This window comes from Carassius gibelio, chromosome A12 (genome assembly GCF_023724105.1).
Source record: "Carassius gibelio isolate Cgi1373 ecotype wild population from Czech Republic chromosome A12, carGib1.2-hapl.c, whole genome shotgun sequence".
NCBI classification, from domain to species: Eukaryota; Metazoa; Chordata; class Actinopteri; order Cypriniformes; family Cyprinidae; genus Carassius; species Carassius gibelio.
Window position 1 is genome coordinate 6727045 of NC_068382.1, and position 20067 is coordinate 6747111.

Sequence of the window (20067 nt, forward strand, 5' to 3'; positions counted from 1 at the left end):
AAAATAATGCAATTTAATAGCATTTAGTTACACATTAAAAATGCTTTTAATTTTACAATTTCATTACATTACTATAATTTTTTTTTATTATTCATTCCTTTTTTTATTTAATACTTGCTGTTTATAAAAGTATAAAACCAACAACTGGTCAGTTGTGAATCAGTATGTGAATCAGATTAAAACTGTATAGTTTGACTGATTTTTAAATGTCCATATCAACGTTGAAGCCACCCCTACGCCCTGAGTATGAATAATATTCATAGGCTTTAATATCAGGGTGACAGCCCAGCTCTGCTTAGCAAGAATAGCTGTTAAAACTACCATTTGGTCTCTCAGCTGAGGTAATGGGAACAAATGTGCAGTATATTTCTTTTTTATACCGTTATCTGTGTGAGTGATAAAACATTCACAGGATGTCAGATTTCCTGTGCCCAGAGAGTCTCTTTACACCACTGCAGTACAGAAGAACACAGGAAGTTGCTTGGGCAGGCTGGGAATGATAGAGCTGGATGGATGCAACTGAACCCTGTGTAGAGAACAGTGAGAACACTGAAAGAAAGGAGGAAGACGCACATTGACGTGTGAGCAAACAACTCAGCATTCTGTGTCAAGTATCACCCAGCTTGCACAGGTGTGTCGCCAGCTTGCAAGGACCCCGGTCTGCTGCAAACCAGCTGCCAAGGGACGTCCATGACCGGGCGCACCACTGTTTGAGACAGTTGAGAGAGGGAATGGCGTGCCGCTTCCTGAGATTGTCCCGGTGCTCACAAAGAACATGTTCATTACTCATCGGTGTGACATAGAAAACCATCTGGCCGTATGCTGAGAGACATGGCTTTAGAGATAGCAGGAGGAGAAGTGCTTCTGAGCAACCTGGAAGAGTGCGAAAGAGCTTTAAGTGTATGCTGAGAAGGAGATAAGAACACGCTGGAGAAGAACACATTTCTGGTGTATTGGCATGCTGGGGAACTTCATTAGTATGTTGTCAAACTGTGATTTTCTTTTGTATTTTTCCACTCAAGTGTACAGGATACATACTGTCTGCAGCAATGAAAAAGATAAATAAATGCAGCCTTGATGAGCATAAAAAACTCCTTTAAAAAACATTAAAAATCGTTCTGATCCCAAACTTTTTAACGGTAATGTGTGTGTGTGTGTGTGTGTGTGTGTACGTGTGTGATATATATATCAATTGATATCAATTTGTCAATTTATCCCCATTTCTGAAATTTCATTTCTGAAAAAGGAAAAAGTAAAAATGCTCAAGGTTTGTGCTTTGTAGACCCTGTTATGTGTCTTTGTAAATTATGACTGTGTTGTAGTCTCATACAAAAGTCTACAATTTTGTACAATACAAACCAAGCAATATTAAACAACTACTCAGTGTGGAATTTCCTGTAAGATATAGTTTTAATTAATAATGTCCTACAGCTGTTGAAATGAAAGGATGAAGTGAGTGTGATTTGCTCTACGTGGTGAACTGAATGTCGGTGGAGTTAATGCAATGTGTTCTTATGATATCAGCTGCTTTAAATCACTTGCTGCAGTTGACGTGCTCTCATTAAACCCACATAACAACACCTGGATGCTGCTCTGCTACGGTTTTTGTTTGTTGTGTGCTTTGGAATAAGTTAGATCTGTATATGTGTTTGCTTCTATCATTCAGAGAAATGACATTGAAGTATGTTTTAATTTATCCTAAATGTCAAATTTAGTTTCCCAAAAGTACACTATAACCAATAGAAGTAATTATGTAATTACATACAAAGATGTACTTAAAGGGATACTCCACCCCAAAATGAAAGTTTTGTCATTTATCACTTACCCCCATGATGTTCCAAACCCGTAAAAGCTGTGTTCGTCTTCAGAACACAATGTAAGATATGTTGGATGAAAACCGGGAGGTCTGCGACTGTCCCATAGATTGGCAAGTAAATAACAGTGTCAAGGTCCAGACAAGTATAAAAGACATCATCAGAATATGCTCTTCTGTACCAGCCTCCCCACAAGGATGCACAGTTCCTACATGCATTTAGCATTGATTTGAAAGAAAACAGTGCATCCTTGTGGCACGGCTGAAACAGAAGAGCACACGCAGCATATGGTAATATGGAGAGACACAGAGGAGACTGTTGACAAAGGAATTGTTGAATAAAGTCATTATTTTTGTTTTCTTCGCTTATAAAAAGTATTTTTGTTGCTGTCTCAAGCCTCCCGGTTTTGATCAAAAATATCTTAAATTGTGTTCTAAAGACGAACGAACATTTTACGGGTTTGGAACGACATGGCGGTAAGTGATTAATGACAAAATTTACATTTTGGGGTGGAGTATCCCTTTAAGTCCTAATAAAGTGGGCCAACTAGATGCAATTAATTTAAATTTCAACTATAATTTATTTTCATGCATTCGTAAATATGCATGTACTGAAATATCTGAAAACATTACATTCAGTTTACCTTTTTTCAGTATGATAAAAATAATTTATTTTTAAACAAAGGATAAAAAGAGTAGAGAGCTATAAAATTAATGTGAATATTGTCCATCTTTAGTCAATAATTTAATGGAATGATTAAAGTTAAATGCCACAAATGCTTTTTAAAATGAAAACTCTTAGAAAATAAAAATGTTTGTTTGTTATTATCACAGGAACCCTTCTGGTGGAGAACATGCAGATAAACGGGAGAGCACAAGACCCTGGCAGGACCATCTCTTTATCTCTACGGGACAACTACGACTACTGGGTCATTCTGGACCCGGTCAAGCAATGCCTGTATCTCAACAGCACCGGACGAGTTCTGGACCGAGATGTAATTATTTGGCATCATAATGCTATGCAATTCCTGATATATCCATTGAATGCTAGTGGTGCCGAAATCACCACCTTTAAAGGAATAATTCACAAAAAATGAAAGTTAGGTTGAAAATGTTCTAACCCTCAGGCCATCTAAGATATACAGTAGATGAGTTTGTTTCTTCATCAGAACAGATTTGGAGAAATTTAGCATTACATCAATTGATCACCCATGGATCCTCTGAATGGGTGCCGTCGGCATGAGAGTCCAAATTAGCTGATAAAATGATCATGATAATCCACAAGTAATCCACATGAAACCAGTCCTCTCACACAACATATTTTAGTTTTGGACTGTTTTCGGTTGTGAACATTGCTTGATCTGTGCATATTTCCCTCCTTATTCAGACAAGACAACTTTTTCACTAGAAAAAGCAATATTATGGATAGATGACTCACATTTTATCCAGAAGCAATTCTTTGAAGTTAAAATTGATTTGTTTCTTAACAAAAAAAAAAAGAAAAAGGAAAGGAGGCTTGCAGCCTTTTCCTTCAGAAAGACATTAATTGATGGACTGGAGTGGTGTAGATTATTTTCTGACGGCACCCATTCCGTGCAGAGGATCCATTGATGAGCAAGTGATGTAATGATGAATTTCTCTAAAACTGCTTTTTTATTCTCGGGTGAACTATTCCTCTAAATGTGGTAATAATACATGGACTTGTTCAGGATTTTTTTTTTTTTTTATCTTAAAATTGTTATGCTGATAATGAAACTTAAAATTAATAAATGAATAAAAATCCACTGGTGGTCTCAGACTTTTGGACCCTCGTTATCCGGTCATTTGTTTTGGTTCAGTCAGAACTATGAAAGCCAGAAAAAGTTGCTCTCTTTTGCTTGGAAATTTGTTGTTCACAGCATGCACTTTGTAATGGGCTTCAAAATGGACTGCAAACAAATGGTCATTTTTCGGTCGGTCTGCTGAATGCACACCATGCAAATGAACTTGCTCGATTAGTCTTTTTTATTTTTATCTTTCAGCCTCCCTCCTACATTCAGTCCATTGTGGTGCAGGTTCAGTGTACTAATGAGCTTGTTGGCACGGTGATCCTACACGAGGTGCGGATAGTGGTACGGGATCGAAATGACAACACCCCACGCTTTCAGCAGCCACGCTACTATGTAGCGATTAATGAGGTTAGTTTCTATTTAGCAGTCCCTCTTTTGTTCGTCTTCTGTAGTTGAAATTACTTTTTCACAAGTTGCTTTTCTACAGTTTTTGGAGTACATCAATGTCACCAGCATTCTGGAGCATACGTCATTAGAAGTTTGCTGAAGTGAATTGGTTTAGCTAAAACTGAACACTTGCCAGCTGTAATTGGGAATTCAATCAGTGGATTGTGCCAGTGTGGTGGTTTATCCACAACAGGGTTATTTTGTGGTAAATGAATTGCACTTGTGGGCTTTGGAGCTGAAACAATTAGTTGTTAACGTTTCTCTCCCTTTGACTGCTGTGTAATTACCCCAGAAGTGCTGTTGCTCACTGAATAAATCTGCCAGTCCCCTTTTGTGACTTATTTAGCTTTTGTGTTTTTCCACCATAAGTTATGGCTGTATCGTAAATTCCCATTTCACCATTGCACGGTATGCACAATTTTGGCTGATAATTTTCTTAATACACTCCGCCCCTCTATTTTTGCTTCCCAAATCACAAATCACAGTAATACTGTGAAATGTTTGACAGTTTTAAAGAACCGTTTTCAATTCGAATGGACTTTTAAAATGCAATTATTTATGTGATTGCAATGATGAGTCTTCATTACTTCAGTCTTCAGTGTCACATGATCTTTCAGACATCATGTGTTGCTGCTCAAGAAACTTTCTTTGTATTGTTCGTCATTTTTCTCAGTATTTTAATGTTTCTTTTTTGTGGAAAATGTGGTGCACTACCATTCAAATGTGTGGTGTAAAAGTTTCTTTTCTTTTTTTTTCACATTTCAAATTAACACTGTTTTTTAAACTTTATATTCATTAAGTAATCCTAAGAGTTTTCCTTTAAAATATAAACAAATTTTCAACATTGATAATAATAAGAATCATAATATGACTTATATATTAATTTATTGAAATTAATTATATTAATAAAAACTGTTGAATATGCATTTGGAGGGGTTTCCATTTCAGATTAAAAACTCATGGGAGGAAAGTACTGAATCACATGATTACTAATGTTTGCGCTCGTCAAATTGCAGGTCTTTGTGCCAATATTTAATGCTCCAAAAAAAAGCATAACTTAAAGCAGATGCTAATTTGCGCTGCTCTTGGTAGATTGCGTGGGTCATTATGGAAATTATCTGGCTGAGTTCTTTAATTTGCACATTATCAGAAATTTCCACTCCCTTTTTCACTTTCTTGTAATTGCGCTTTTCTTTCTACAAATACATCGTTTGTTGTTTATAGTTTACAAATAGCATTACAATATATTTTTCTTCTCTGATTGAACACATTTATGGTATACTTGTCGGTATATATATATATATATATATATATATATATATATATATATATATATATATATATATGTGTGTGTGTGTGTGTGTGTGTGTGTGTGTGTGTGTGTGTGTGTGTATATATATATATATATATATATATATATATATATATATATATATATATATATGTATATATATATATATATATATATATATATATATAAATATATATATATATATATATATATATATATATATATATATATTGTGACGAGTCAGCTGCCTCCTCCCTGATTGTCACCGGCACCCCGTCCTAAATCGCCGCCCTTCACCAGGCTCCCGACTGGAGTGGGTGTGTGAGAGGAGGGGCGCTGGACAAGTCAGGGCTGGCGGCGTGTGATGGGGCACACCTGAAGGAAGTGGAGCCTCATTACCGCCGCTGGTTAAAAGCCCAACGCGCCTCTCCTCAGGAGACCGGTCTCTTCCCCGTGCATGCACGCTGGTGTCCTTGTGGGTCCAGGAAGGGTGCGTTGAGGGACTCCCGCGCCACAAGAGACGTGAGCAGCCGGACCCGCGATCCGGAGGAGAACCGCACCCGTTTACACGGCCGACGGGCCAGGAAGCCGGGCTGTCCATCCCCTACCAGCGCCGCGGCCGACGAGTGAGATGCGGCCGCTAGAGGAAGCTGCCGCCCCTCGCGCCCCGGACCGAGGAGGGGAGCGCGTGCGGCCGCCGGACTCCGCCCCTTACCTGGACCCTTCCTCCATGAACACTGCCCGACCTACACAAACCCCGCAGCACGACGAGGACACCAGATCCCCTGTTATTTTGGACACTTTTCCCCTTTGGCCACTTTTATTCCCTGTTATTTTATGATTTCTGTTAATAAAAGCCTCTCCGAGGCCTGACGCCACGCCCACTGTGTCTGTCGTGTGCTCCTCCCGTGACACTGGTGGAGAATGCGGGCAAGGCGGAGCCTAGACAGCGCAGTTGGGAAACATCTGGTGACGTCACTCCCTCTCGCTTGCAAACGTTCATGAGAACCCGGGCTGGGACGGAGGAAAACTGGGGACAGCCTCCCAGCCACAAAAAGGGTAAGTGACTTCTGTTATTGTCATTTTACCCTGTGGTTGGTTGAGGCTGTCACTAAAACCAGGTTTCTCTGTCCCTGTTCCGGTGCGCTGCGAGAGGGAGGACCGCCCGGAGAGGAATCCCCGCCCACTCCGACCGTTTGGAGCCTGGTTGAGGATGGTAGCACTCCCGTGTGGGCGGCGCCCTGATGACGGGGATGTCGCTTGGGAGGGGGAATGTGACGAGTCAGCTGCCTCCTCCCTGATTGTCACCGGCACCCCGTCTTAAATCGCCGCCCTTCACCAGGCTCCCGACTGGAGTGGGTGTGTGAGAGGAGGGGCGCTGGACAAGTCAGGGCTGGCGGCGTGTGATGGGGCACACCTGAAGGAAGTGGAGCCTCATTACCGCCGCTGGTTAAAAGCCCAACGCGCCTCTCCTCAGGAGACCGGTCTCTTCCCCGTGCATGCACGCTGGTGTCCTTGTGGGTCCAGGAAGGGTGCGTTGAGGGACTCCCGCGCCACAAGAGACGTGAGCAGCCGGACCCGCGATCCGGAGGAGAACCGCACCCGTTTACACGGCCGACGGGCCAGGAAGCCGGGCTGTCCATCCCCTACCAGCGCCGCGGCCGACGAGTGAGATGCGGCCGCTAGAGGAAGCCGCCGCCCCTCGCGCCCCGGACCGAGGAGGGGAGCGCGTGCGGCCGCCGGACTCCGCCCCTTACCTGGACCCTTCCTCCATGAACACTGCCCGACCTACACAAACCCCGCAGCACGACGAGGACACCAGATCCCCTGTTATTTTGGACACTTTTCCCCTTTGGCCACTTTTATTCCCTGTTATTTTATGATTTCTGTTAATAAAAGCCTCTCCGAGGCCTGACGCCACGCCCACTGTGTCTGTCGTGTGCTCCTCCTGTGACAATATATATATACTGTCTATATGAGAAATAGTAAGTCCTCTATATACAGTAATAGATTGGCGATTTCTGGTTGGGTTTGTATGAGCTGTCTGAAAAATAAATATTAGCTACATATAGGCTATTAATTATGATGAACATGCTACAGCTATGAATATTTGCAGCCCTGAGAAACTGAATTTTCATTTTACACGTGTCTAAAGGACACGATATGGACAGCGTTGGATGGAAAATGTCAAAGTAACATTAGTGACTTGATTCAAATTCATTATTAATTAGTCTAAAATAAGAGATATGCAAAGGGCAGAAGTTGTGTAAAACTTTGTGAATGACAGTAATGCCAGTTCTGTGAAGTTTCATGGTGCACATTTTGTGTGGGCCTGCCATTACGATCACGATACGTCGTATTCTATGACTCAATCTTTACCGTTAAAAACTGCGTCCATTTCTGGAAATCCATTAGCTCTATTTTTATTTTTTCCATCACTTTGGATTAGCTTTCGAGAACATTCAACTCGTAGTGTCATGGTGGGTCTGTAGGAATGCTGCCTCGGTCTCCAGAGATCTTCTCACATGAGATAGACGGCATGGAGAGTGTGTGGCTTTCAGCTAATTGAGAGTTGTTCCCTGGAGAGCTGTCAGTAGAGATTTCCCTCATTAGGAAGCAGCTTCAGTGGCAAGCAGCCTCCTCTCGAGTGGCCTCAAAAAACGGCAGGCCGTATTGCCCACTATCGATTTCAACCGGAGTTTGAAACGTCTGACTGACGCACAGATAAGGGGGACTAACACAGCTCAGTCCATCAGTCAACAAGCACTGCAGAGCACACTACATAAGTCCACACAGTGCTGAAGCAGCCTGCTGAGTTTAAGAGAGACGGTGAAGTAAATAATAATGTTTAGGAAAAAGCATTTGATGGACATGTGGATTGAATTGCAAGCCGTTTTAAATGGCTAAAGGGTTGTGTGTGTTCATTGATTGGCTGCAGATTCCATGAAGTTATAGCAAGAAGAAGTTCAGATTAACTTTCCATTGATCAATGTCACTAACTTAATGTCCTTTTGCCCTACAACTATTGAGATTGATTTGATGTCTTAAACAGTAAGCTACAAGAGACTGTTCCCCAGTGTGAATACCGTCAAGCTGAAGGCTGTTGTTTGCCATTTTAGCCATGACTATGTTTGCTTGGAGCCTTTTATTTATGTCAGTGCCTAGAATCATGATTTACTACTTGCTATCGCTAGTGAGAACAAACAGGATTCAAGAGATCACTTGATAGGACAAGATGGGTGATCAATGTTTCAGTCCTATAAAGCCTATTGTATGATATCTGAAATATGATTTTGTTAGGCCTCTAAATGATCAACATGATCAAAACTTGTAGAAAAACGTTTACATTGTTAGTAATATTAAAGGGGTCGTGAACATGATTACAGGTATGTACACATAATCAGGACATATCAAGCGATCTCTAACAAAGCAATAGTGACACATAGTACAGATATTTTTTACTCACATAAGTGTGCTGTGCCATTCCTGTAGGAAAAACAGCATTTTTTAATCAGTCTCTCTGCAAATCCAGAGTCGACCTGTGTCTTGTTAACAAAGGAATCTGCTGTGAAATGAAGCGAACAAATGCTCAGTGTTTTACTCACGTGAGCTGAAATGTCATAAAAAATAAATTTCACGCATAATATTCTATAATTCTAATATTTGAATCTGAAAGAAGGTTATGCAGCGTTCTTCCACAACTGGGCAATGGACAATATTTTGCCATCTTCAATGGCATGTTTATTGCTGGATTGATCTATCCGGTTTAGGGCTATGTAATGCTTGAATAAGTGGAGATATTTAGACAGAATTAGGCATTGATATTCTTCTTTGGAGGCAGTGTTTAACCAGATAAATTAGGCACATTCTAGGATCTGGTGTTCACTGTGCCTGGTGTCAATAAAAGCTTTTTTTTCAGTAACAAGGAGGTTTTCAGTTCTAATCTCCATTTTTGCCATAATTGTTGTAGTCTTCACTCTCTCTCTCTCTCTCTCTCTCTCTCTCTCTTTCTCTCTCTCAAAAAAATAAAATAAAATAAAATAAAATGCAACAGCTGTTACTGGGGCAGTAACCTTACAAAAAAACAAATATGTAGAATTAAAGTACTAACAGAGTTGCAGATGGGTAGAATATTTCCAGTTAAGTTTTTTAAATTTTCAGAAAATGTCCAAAATGTAAAAAAATCCAAAAATTCCTGGAGAGATTCCGGAAATTTACTGGACATTTTCCACCCCATTACAACCCTAGGTACTAACACCTGTATGTACTATACCAGAGGATATAGGTGTGTCTTTCTAAATTGTTCCACCCCCGTGAAAACTTTCATACCTTTTTTTTTTTTTCTGGGAGTATTTGTAAGCTTATTGATCCAAAAAAAAAAAAAAAATCTAATCTATCTAATTTTGGTAGTAAAATAAACCTTCATTAAATCTGTTGATATGCTGTAAAGACTTGTATTAAATTGTTCAACACCTTTATGACCTTTTTTTTTGGAAATTTTGGTTGCCTGGACTTTCAGTGGAGGGACAAAAAGCTCTCAGGTTTCATTCATATCTTAATTTGTTTTTCGAAGTTAAAGTTTAAAGTCTTATGGGGTTGGAGTAAATGCTGACAGAATTTAAATATTTGGATGAACTATCCCTTTAAGGTGTCCCTTTAGCCCTTTTTACCCTACCAAAGCTGCTTTAAGGCAAGCCTCCAAGGTTAGCTAAAAAAAAAAAAATCCTAACAAGGCCAGAGGTGTCTTTTTGAATAATGGCGAAAATACTTCAATGCACTGAATAAACTGCTTTTGTATGAAAACGGCTTATTATTTTGATGAATCAGCCCCCTATTTGGCTAATCTTAATGTGATCCAAGTAGGCTGTTACACTTTCTCAAGTATTAAGAAGACTAAAAATGATAAAAAAGTAACAATAAGACACAAATTTTTGTCACTACCTCAAGCTGCTAACAAATAGTAACTAAGCTATTTTCATTCAAGCTACTTGTGTGAAAATAAACAAACAAACAAAAAAACAATATGCCAAAAAAAGCAGCTGTGCAGCACAATCGTATTGTTTTGAAAGCAACTGAGCTACCATATCACTTCTGAATAAATGTAGTGATGTGAGTTCCTTTCACACACAATATGGCACTTGTACTGGATCATATGCTAATAGTGGTGCAATTGTGCTCTACTTGACACTGTCAGATCCACTCAGGATGTTGGCTCTAGGAGCTAATTCTGTATCACAGGCTGTTTAATTGTTCTTTGTTCATAGCTCAGTGCGATATCCACACATGACCTCTTCATGACAGCAGTCGGAGAGTTTTCCTCAGACATTGATGATGGCCGTGTTCATCTTAAAGGCTCTCTGAAGCGTCCTAACTCTCTTTTGTTGTCTGGAATTTGTCTTTTTTTCCCCCTCTAATATGTCTTGTCAGAACGTCAGAGTGGCGGTGCGGGAACTAACATCTGAGTTCCCAGGTGCCTCTAGCTTCCGCAGCAGACTCGTACCTATTACTTCCGCTCTTTCCTTGCACTTCTGGGAGCCGCACCACAGCAGGACCTCGTTATGACAGCCAGAATGAGAAGAGAGCGAGCGCTGTCTACTTTACAAGGGATTGTCCATCAAACTCTTCCTCAGGGGAGTGTTGTTCAACACAATGGTCAAGACGCTTGAGGCGTAAACTAGTCCGCCAACTTACCAGCACCAGGAATCAAGCACATGATGATGAAATCACTTAGGATGAAAACGCACTCACACTGACGGGCGGCCGACTGAGGCAGTTTTAAAGATCTTAAATGTTTTGTTTTTTTAATCCATAATGTGTGTTTTTATCCTTTTCAGCTAACGCCTGTCGGAACCACCATCTTCTCAGGTTTTACAGGGAACAATGGGGCTGTTGACATTGATGATGGTCCTAATGGACAAATCGAATACACCATTCAGTACAACCCTAAAGATCCGGTATGTGTTTTAAGTTTCTCTGTTGTCTTCATTGGTCTTGCTAAAAAGTGTGCAGTACAGAGAGTTTCTGACAGGTGTTTTCAATTGATTTACTTCACAACCTTACAAAACCTAAATTGTTGTGTATCATTGATTATCGCAGAGCATCATATAGCACAATTCAGCAACATTAAAATATTCAGACAAAACAGCTATAAATGCATCACATAAAATAAAGCAAATAAAATGAATGTCATGAAATGCAAATAAAATTACTCCATCAAATGATTTAAATGAATATGGTTGTATTACACATGAAAATTTTTGACATTCTCTTATTGCTTCTTAATGAGTAGCATTAGTACCACAAGTGGAGTTAGAGGAGCTAAAAACTTCAAATCCCATTTTTTCAGTAACATTATTCAACAAATATGGATTTAACTAAAAGCTTCAACACGCAGTACAAAATAATGAAAGTCACACACCACACACTCACTTGTTCTACTATATTCTGAAGATAATCGAGTTTAAGGGAGTGATTCTTGGCCAGAATAACCTGAAATGTGTACCAGACTACTACTGCATGTTCACTTGTTGAAGTTTTACATAATTTACACATCAAACACTTTTGATTTCAAACGATCAAGAAGCATCCTGTCTCCATGTCCCTCCATGTACTGCTAAACAGGGTGAGGAGGTTTTGAAAGTCAAGTAGTTTTGTCCCATCAGCATTCTCTTCTTACTGAAGCAGATAGATGATAAATATCTCATGAGGCTGGGAGTGCGTGAGCCTTTGTGTGCAAGTGTGTGAGGGAAACCCTTTTTACCTACCCTTTTCTTCTCCACAGACCACAAACAGGACATTCGACATCCCTCTCACCCTGTCTGGATCAGTGGTTCTGAGAGAGAGGCTGAATTATGAAGAGATCACACGCTACCTGGTCATCATTCGGGCCAATGTAAGAGGAGGAGAAACAGTAGGAGAGATACAGTAGATAAAAGAAAGAAAGAGTTACTCAACCACATGTTGTTCCGACCATGTATGTCTTGTTCTTTCTTCTGTGGAACACAAACTGAGATGTTAGACAGAGTGTCCAAGCTTATGTCCATAAATCAAAAGTAGGTGGTGATCTACTCAGTCAAACTCAAAAATGGTTTGAAAAAGAACTAAAAAAATAGTTTATAACTGAAATTACTTCTTATGAAGTTGTATTAAAACTTTGCATCAGAAACAGACTGAAATTGAAGCTGTTATTCAACTGGAAATCTTCTCCAGATACTCATGTCTCATTTGGTGTTGTGTTCAATTCAGAAACAATGCCTTTATACACGTCATCATGTGTTTGCCATTAAATGCAGCTACATGGAACTGGTTGGATTTAAATTTCAGTCTGCTCCTCAAATGAAGGCTTAAACAACTTGGAATATAGTCGACAAGAGTTACTATTAAGGTTTATAGGTGTTGCCATAGTTAGTGTTGATCTGCCAATTTTTATAGGTGAAATTCAGCCGTTTCAATAGTAATCCACACGATTGGGAATTTCATGTGAGGGTAAAAGATTTCCCCACGCAGATTTTGCAACTGGTTCAAGTTGGTCACACAAATTTGTAGCCTTGACTAACAGAAAACTGATTGGTTTGAAAGTAACTTATGTGTGAGCTGTTCTTTATACATTGCTATACTGTTGACAGCAGATAATTGACCATATTTACCCATGAAATTACACTAAACTTTTGCTAATGTGACCACACCTTTAATCAGTATCTTGGACTTGTTTGTGTAGACTTTTTTTAGACCTAGACAGCCTTTCGTGACCAGTTTCACTCCAAGTTAAACAAGATATTCAACCACAAAAATGCAGGGCTTGTAGTGAGAGAATTGGAAAAGTAAGTGAGATGCCCAATTTTCTGTCAGTAAAATGTGTTATTTTGACTTTGACTGGAGAGTCTATTTGGCTGGTGAGTAAGTTTGGAATTTTGGAGTTGGATTCAAACTCCATCCCTAAGTCCAAAGTTTGTGTTTCCCTTCAGGACCGAGCTCCGAACCCAAAGGACCGGCTCACCGCCACCACCACGCTCACAGTGGATGTGTTGGATGGGGATGACCTGGGCCCAATGTTTCTGCCTTGCAGCCTGGTAGACAACACGCGTGACTGCAAACCTCTTACGTACCGTGCCAGCATCCTGGAGCTTACAGATCCGGTGAGCGGTTCCTTATCCTGTGCTTTTCCAGCTGTGTCTTACGTTGAGTAGTTACGTTAAGTCTCCTCACATATTGTAGCTCGAAAATTTAACTGCCACTGGTTTATAGTTTGACTGACATGTGTTTTGCATTTCTGGTCATGAAGAACATTACATTACTTGACAGACTAAATGGCTTAGCACACGCTTCTAGCAAAAGGGAACTTTTAAATTCTGGTTTCATTTCTGAATCCACTTGACAATTCCTGTGTTTTGAATCTTTTAATATTTCATATATCACTTATTTAGTCTCGTGAGCCATGTTTTGACATGTTTTGGCTCATTTTGAGTTGGACATGTCAGAAATAATGACTTGCGGTTCAATAAATAAAGCAAGAACCTATTTGGTGTGGGAGTGAAACTGATTCAAACAGACTTACTTATTAGTTTGAGACTGATTCTTTTGACAGATATCTGAAAAATGGCTCATATGAGTCTTTGGTTGCAGTTTAGTGAATAAACCAAGAACTGCTCCATTGAGTGAACCATTAAACTGATTTAAACTGGATTTGTTTTTGTTTTTGTTTTTGTTTTTTTTGATACAATTCATTAAAGTGACTTGCTCATTTTGGTGAACTGGATAATTTGGGTCTTGCTGTATGATCACTTGCCATAAAAAAAACTAAAATAACTAATAAAACCTTAATGCCATAACAACCATTTTGGTTCCAGTAGTTTTAAAAATGGACACAGTTCTGAATAAGAACTAACTTTTGGCTCACAACTATACAAACAAGTTGCTGTTATATTGCCATTACTTTTTAATTACCACTAAAAATGAGTTTGTGAAGTGAAGCTTAATATTGATAAATGACATGATTAAGGGATAATTTGTGAGTGAGAATGAACATGTAGGCAACAGAATGCAAATGTAAAGTATAAATAATACAAAAGTCTTATTTTTGTGCTAAACTTTGTATGGCTCAAGGGCAAAGTGGTGGTGGGGTTTTTAGTAACTCAGTTCACGAGTCACCCCTATCTACGATTGCACCTGCAATATTTGCAGCACCAGCGCAGAGCCTTGAGCACTAGGATATCGCCACCTGGCTTATGTGATAAATGCTTCTTTAAAAACATGAAATTATGGCCATAGGGCATACAACCTTAAATCAGCATTTCTATTAGCTTCAGATTTGGTTGATGTATTGAAAACGTGATTTATTTTCAGCCAGCTCTCAACAAAGTGAAATGATGTTTGACTTGAATTGATGTTTTTGTTTTGCGTGAAGCTGCATTCGTAACATGTTTTACTCTGGTAATATGATGTGTTTATTAGTGAAACAGGTTAATAAATACTGAAATGTGTAGGACATAACATAATTTTATTTATTGAGAGTTAATGGTAATTGAGAGTTAACAGAATAAAACCAGACCAGAGTGTAACGCCTGTTTCACACATACTCCATCTGCAATGCGTATGCATTGCATATTTTTTTACGCACCCATGTTAACGGATTCCAGCGTTCACACTGCACGCGGTTGCGGTCCGTCAGTGCGTTCCAGAAGCGGTTAGTCCGCAGCAGTGCAGCGATCGTTTACGTACCGAGTCTATTTTTGCTGTGGTGCATGCGCTGAATTAAAGTGATCGCGCATTGTTTGCGGTAAAAATGAACATGGATTGACACGGAAATGCAGTCATTTCACAATAAATGTGTACTAATTAAAGCCTAAAGTGTTTCACACGCAACACATGAGTTTTTGGCTAGGTTTAAAACATGAAAAAGAGCACCTTTAGATAAACAAGGCAACATAATATATGTTTTATGGAAGCAGAAAATATGGTTTTATTTAAGTTCACTAAGACCTGCGGGATTGCTTGTAATAAAGATTTAAATGCAAAAGGCACGAGAGTCGACTGTTTCTGTCAGTGTTTTAATTTTAAATATTGGCAATATCCTAACATTAAAAGTAGGCTAAAATGTTAAGTTAAAATGTGGTGTTTGCTTGAGCACCTAATTATACAAACCTAGAAGTCAAATGCATGAATAATACGTTGTTTATATTTATTGAGTTTAACCTAATGTCTATGATTATGGAATATTGTTACTGTTCTGTGATAAAAGAGTCACAATGCCGAAAAAAATATATATTTATTTTTTACATCATTTAAAATCAAAATAATGAACAAATGTTGTGTTTGTGTACTAAACAGCCATGGATCAGTAGCGGACTGCAAACGTGTACTATGTGAAAAATTAACATTTTGTCATTAATTACTAACCCCCATGTCATTCCAAATACGTAAAAGCTTTGTTTGTTTTTGGAACACAATGTAAGATATTTTGGATGAAAACCAGGAGGCTTATGACTGTCCAATAGACTACTAAATAAGTTACACTGTCAAGGTCCAGTAAAGTATGAAAAGCATCGTCAGAATAGTCCATCTGATATCAGTGGTTCAACCGTAATGTTATGAAGCGACGAGAATACTTTTTGTACGTGAATAAAACAAAAATAACTAATTTATTAGAGCCGTGTATTGCCAAGAATCTGGTGATGTGCTATGTATCATGATACAGGGGTTGTGATATGATATATTGTGATACATTGCGATACAGTCAGCAAGGCGATATATTAGGATATTTATTATTTTAGGAATAGGATATATATTTTAGGAAAGTGTTCATTAAGAGCACAATTCAATTCAAGTTTATCTGTATAGCGCTTTTTACAATAAAAATCGTTGCAATGCAACTATACAGAAAATTAAGTTTCTACTATATTTAGTAATCGCTTATCAGTGGTGACTGTCAGTTTATGTACATATGGCAGATATGTTCGGAAAAATCAATTAAAGACGTAATCAAACAGACGAACAATATTAACAGCAATTATATTATATGATGCAATCAAACTTATAGCAAAATTTGGTAGTTCTGTATGTTGTAAGAACACACCACCATATGCCAACCTTAGCAATAAGTAAATTAAAATTATTTAACCAGAACACAGTGGGATCTGCATTTGTAATAATCAGTCCCTGTAACATCCAATGTTATTGAACCAAATTTTGTGCAGTACAAATAAAGGGTGGGGGTGTTTGGAAATTAAAGTGCTTGCAGGATCCTTTATGTATGTATGTAAATGTTAATCATAGGTTTTCCTATTTGTATTTATGTTCTGCGTGAAATTGCCAAAACCGCGACACGAGCACCGCCCAAACTGCACAATGGCCCCAAAATGAGAGAATGACCCTGCCACCCACCTCGACCCGACCCCCACGGGATGCGGTGGACATTACCACAAAGCCCAAATGATGGCACACTTCAGCTTTGTACGCCGAACCAGGAACAGGGACAATTGTTTCATCCTCCATAACTAGAAGCGAATAGTGAAAATAATTCTAACATTAGTGGCATTCCCTAATGCTAGTGTTTCCTGTTACTCTTACTGTTGTTCAGAGATGAAGACTGCCATCTAGCGGTTGGGATGTAACCTCAAAACTAAAAAAAACTGCCATGAATCTTGTATGATTTATTTATTTATTTTTAAAATATTCAATTTTTAAGAATCGATACAGTATCGGCAAACAAAATATTGCGATACTCAAGTGTATCAATATTTTCTTACACCCCTAGACTTTATTTAACAATTCTGTTGTCAACAGTCTCCTCTGTGTCTCTCCACATCAATCAAACTACCTATGCTCTTCTGTGTCTGCTGCACCACAAGGATGGGCAAAGTTTCTCACAGCGCTTTGTGATTTCTGTTCTTAAACCACTTAAAGGAAGCATATGGCTCAAGATCATTGCGCTGTCGGATCTGGTCTTTTCTCGGCTCACTCTGGGCACAGCTGCGCTTACCTGCAGTCATGAATGCAGTGATGGACAGCTGTCTTTCCTCTCTCCGCTGGTGTTTGGATTTCATGTGATTTCTCATTGTGGTGGTGATATTATGATAACTCAGTTTGACTGATACATTTGATCAAAAGTAATTCCATTTTGTAAGATTATTAAGTAATAATCATTTTGATCAAACTTGTTAACACACTCCATAGCGCCACCTAGTGCATTTAGTTATAATTGACTTTTAGTTTGCATGCTGAGGATTCATCATGGATTCCTTGCATTTACGGGCACATTTAAAATTCACATAGTGTTACATATCAAACATTCAACTATTTGTGCACACCAATAACCAATAGCCCATATGGATATTTTTGAACCTCTGTTTTTGGTATTAATCTCAGCCAGTGGTTACATTTGTTTGGACATCTTGCTCGTCTGATCTGCTTCTGGTACCGCAACAGTGCTGGGAAGGATTGATGTCGGGAAATTTCCTCTGTTTGAGTCACTCTGTTGGCAGCATACTTCTTTATATTGAATGATTGCCATGTTGCTTGACACAGCTTTGAAGTTTTACATCACAGACAGGTGCTTTTATATTCAGCTGTACACTTTTCTGGTACACTCTGGAATTCATTTGTTCCTTGATGATAGAAACCTTCTACCAGAAAAAACAAAAAACAAAAAAAAAAACAACCTTACTATACCAATATAGTCATTCCACCTTGCATCACAGTTGAAATGAGTGGAGCAAAATTTTGTTGCAAGTAGAGCAAGTGCAAGTAACCAATATTGGAATTTATTTTCCTATCCTCCCTTTTCCCCTATGATTAAGATGCCTGTAGTCAGTCTGTTTTACATTCATGCTGCTTTATGGTTTTATAAAATAAAAAGACACTGTCTTTTGACAATATTTTAACTGATAAAACCACAATCACAATCAAGCCACAATGCTTTCCTTTCTTCTGTGCATGGGTTTAGTCTTAGACATTATTTGGGAAAATCTTCTTCTGCACAAATATTTCATGATGCGTTCTTAAAAAGAAATGTACCAAAAAGTTTTTTTTTTTTTTTTTTTTTTTTTTTTTTTTTTTGCAGCGATGCCATAGAACATATCTTAAAATAAGCATTTTTATAATCTAAAGAATGTTTTCCACTATAAATAATCTTTTTTTTTTTGAATGAATGAATGAATGAATGAAAAGGTTCCATGGATGTTAAAGATTGTGAGGAAAACAACAGCATATGCTGAACTTGAATTCAAATGATTAAGTTGATATTGTTTTTTATAGCTTTTTTATAGCTTTTATATTAGGGATGGGCATTTTGGGAAATTTCTCATTTCGATCATCGATAGGTTTCAAAAACGATTAATCGATTAATGGTCATAATGTATATAATGAAAAAAATCTGAAGATTGTTATGAAAATGAAAAAAAAAAAATCTGACATGAAAATCTGTCTATGAAAACATGAACACATAATTAGGATAGGTTAGATAATGATTATGATCAAGCAATGTTATTAATAAAGGAGCAAGAAATATCTGCATGAGGTGAAGAGTGTACCAATAAACGGAAGCTAATTCTATGACACATCCTATGATAAAACAGATAACTGAGATACATATCATACGTGACATTACAACTTGTATCAGCACAATAGGATGCTAAGTTATGCATTAGACAGAGAGAGAGAGAGAGAGAGAGAGAGAGAGAGAGAGAGAGAGAGAGAGAGCGAGAGAGAGAGAGAGAGAGAGAGAGAGAGAATGCGAGCTCCCGCTGATGCGTTTTCATGACAGCGCGCTGAAAGATGGGCAAGGACCGATTTTACTATAGATTCCTATAAAGTTCTCATTTTAAATGTATGGCAGATTTGTGCTATATTTTCATCTACGTTATTAAGTGTAATAGTTGTAATTAAGTTTTATTGTTAAGTTTTATTTTCCATAAACCTGCGTGTTTTCGAAGCCATATGAATTGAATTATGCCCACAAATATGACGAAAAAAAAAGCTCGGCTGCATTATTATAACATCAGTAATAAAATATAAATAATAATAGAAAAATAAAACATTTAAGAGCAATATCATTATCGGGCATTGCTTATATGAGCATGAAACGAATCGATGATATGCAGCGATTTCAGCATAATTGTTCATGTTAATTAATCAGACGTAGACTAGCTCTTGCAACTTTTATCTGAAAAAAAATTTGCAGATGCAGATGTGAACTTGACCGAAAGTGTAACTCGATCAGGTTGTGCTTTACAAACACGAAAGTACAATTAATTCACATTAGTGTCACTATCGTTATTTTTTTATGTATTTTAATATTTAATTAATATTTTGTATTCAATTTGCACTTTCTGATCAACCACAATATTATTTAAATATTATTTAACAGCATGGAAATCACTGATTATTGCTAAATAATTGAATGAGATTTAAAATATATTAAAGATAAAAACTATGACAAACAAATAATTTAGATTTTCGTCATCTCTACAAATATAATGTAATTAGGCTACAAATATATCCAGTGCATTTTTATTTTATAAAGACCATTTCATTATTTGTCTGTGATTTAAAAATGAACACACAAAGATACTTTTTCTTTTTTTGCTACTTTATTCAACGGCATTTTTTTTAACAAAACATTGTCTTCAAGTATAACTTTAGCAGCATATTTTGATCCAGCGGTGAAACGTAGTTTTTAAAAGATAGGAAAAAAGTTCACGAAGTTTAACCAAACAACTATTATAAGGTATAAAACAGAGACCAAATAGCCT

At 38.1% G+C, this 20067-nt stretch overlaps 1 protein-coding gene across 1 annotated transcript in view; it reads left to right on the forward strand.

Annotated features, from left to right (window-relative positions):
- Window positions 1-20067, forward strand: part of LOC128024990 (protocadherin-15-like) — a 194818-nt gene that overhangs the window by 44573 nt on the left and 130178 nt on the right. The window contains exons 5-9 of the mRNA XM_052610923.1: window positions 2648-2808; window positions 3835-3990; window positions 11155-11274; window positions 12102-12212; window positions 13285-13455. Of these exons, the coding sequence (XP_052466883.1) occupies window positions 2648-2808; window positions 3835-3990; window positions 11155-11274; window positions 12102-12212; window positions 13285-13455 (719 nt within the window). The remainder of the gene's footprint in view (window positions 1-2647; window positions 2809-3834; window positions 3991-11154; window positions 11275-12101; window positions 12213-13284; window positions 13456-20067) is intronic.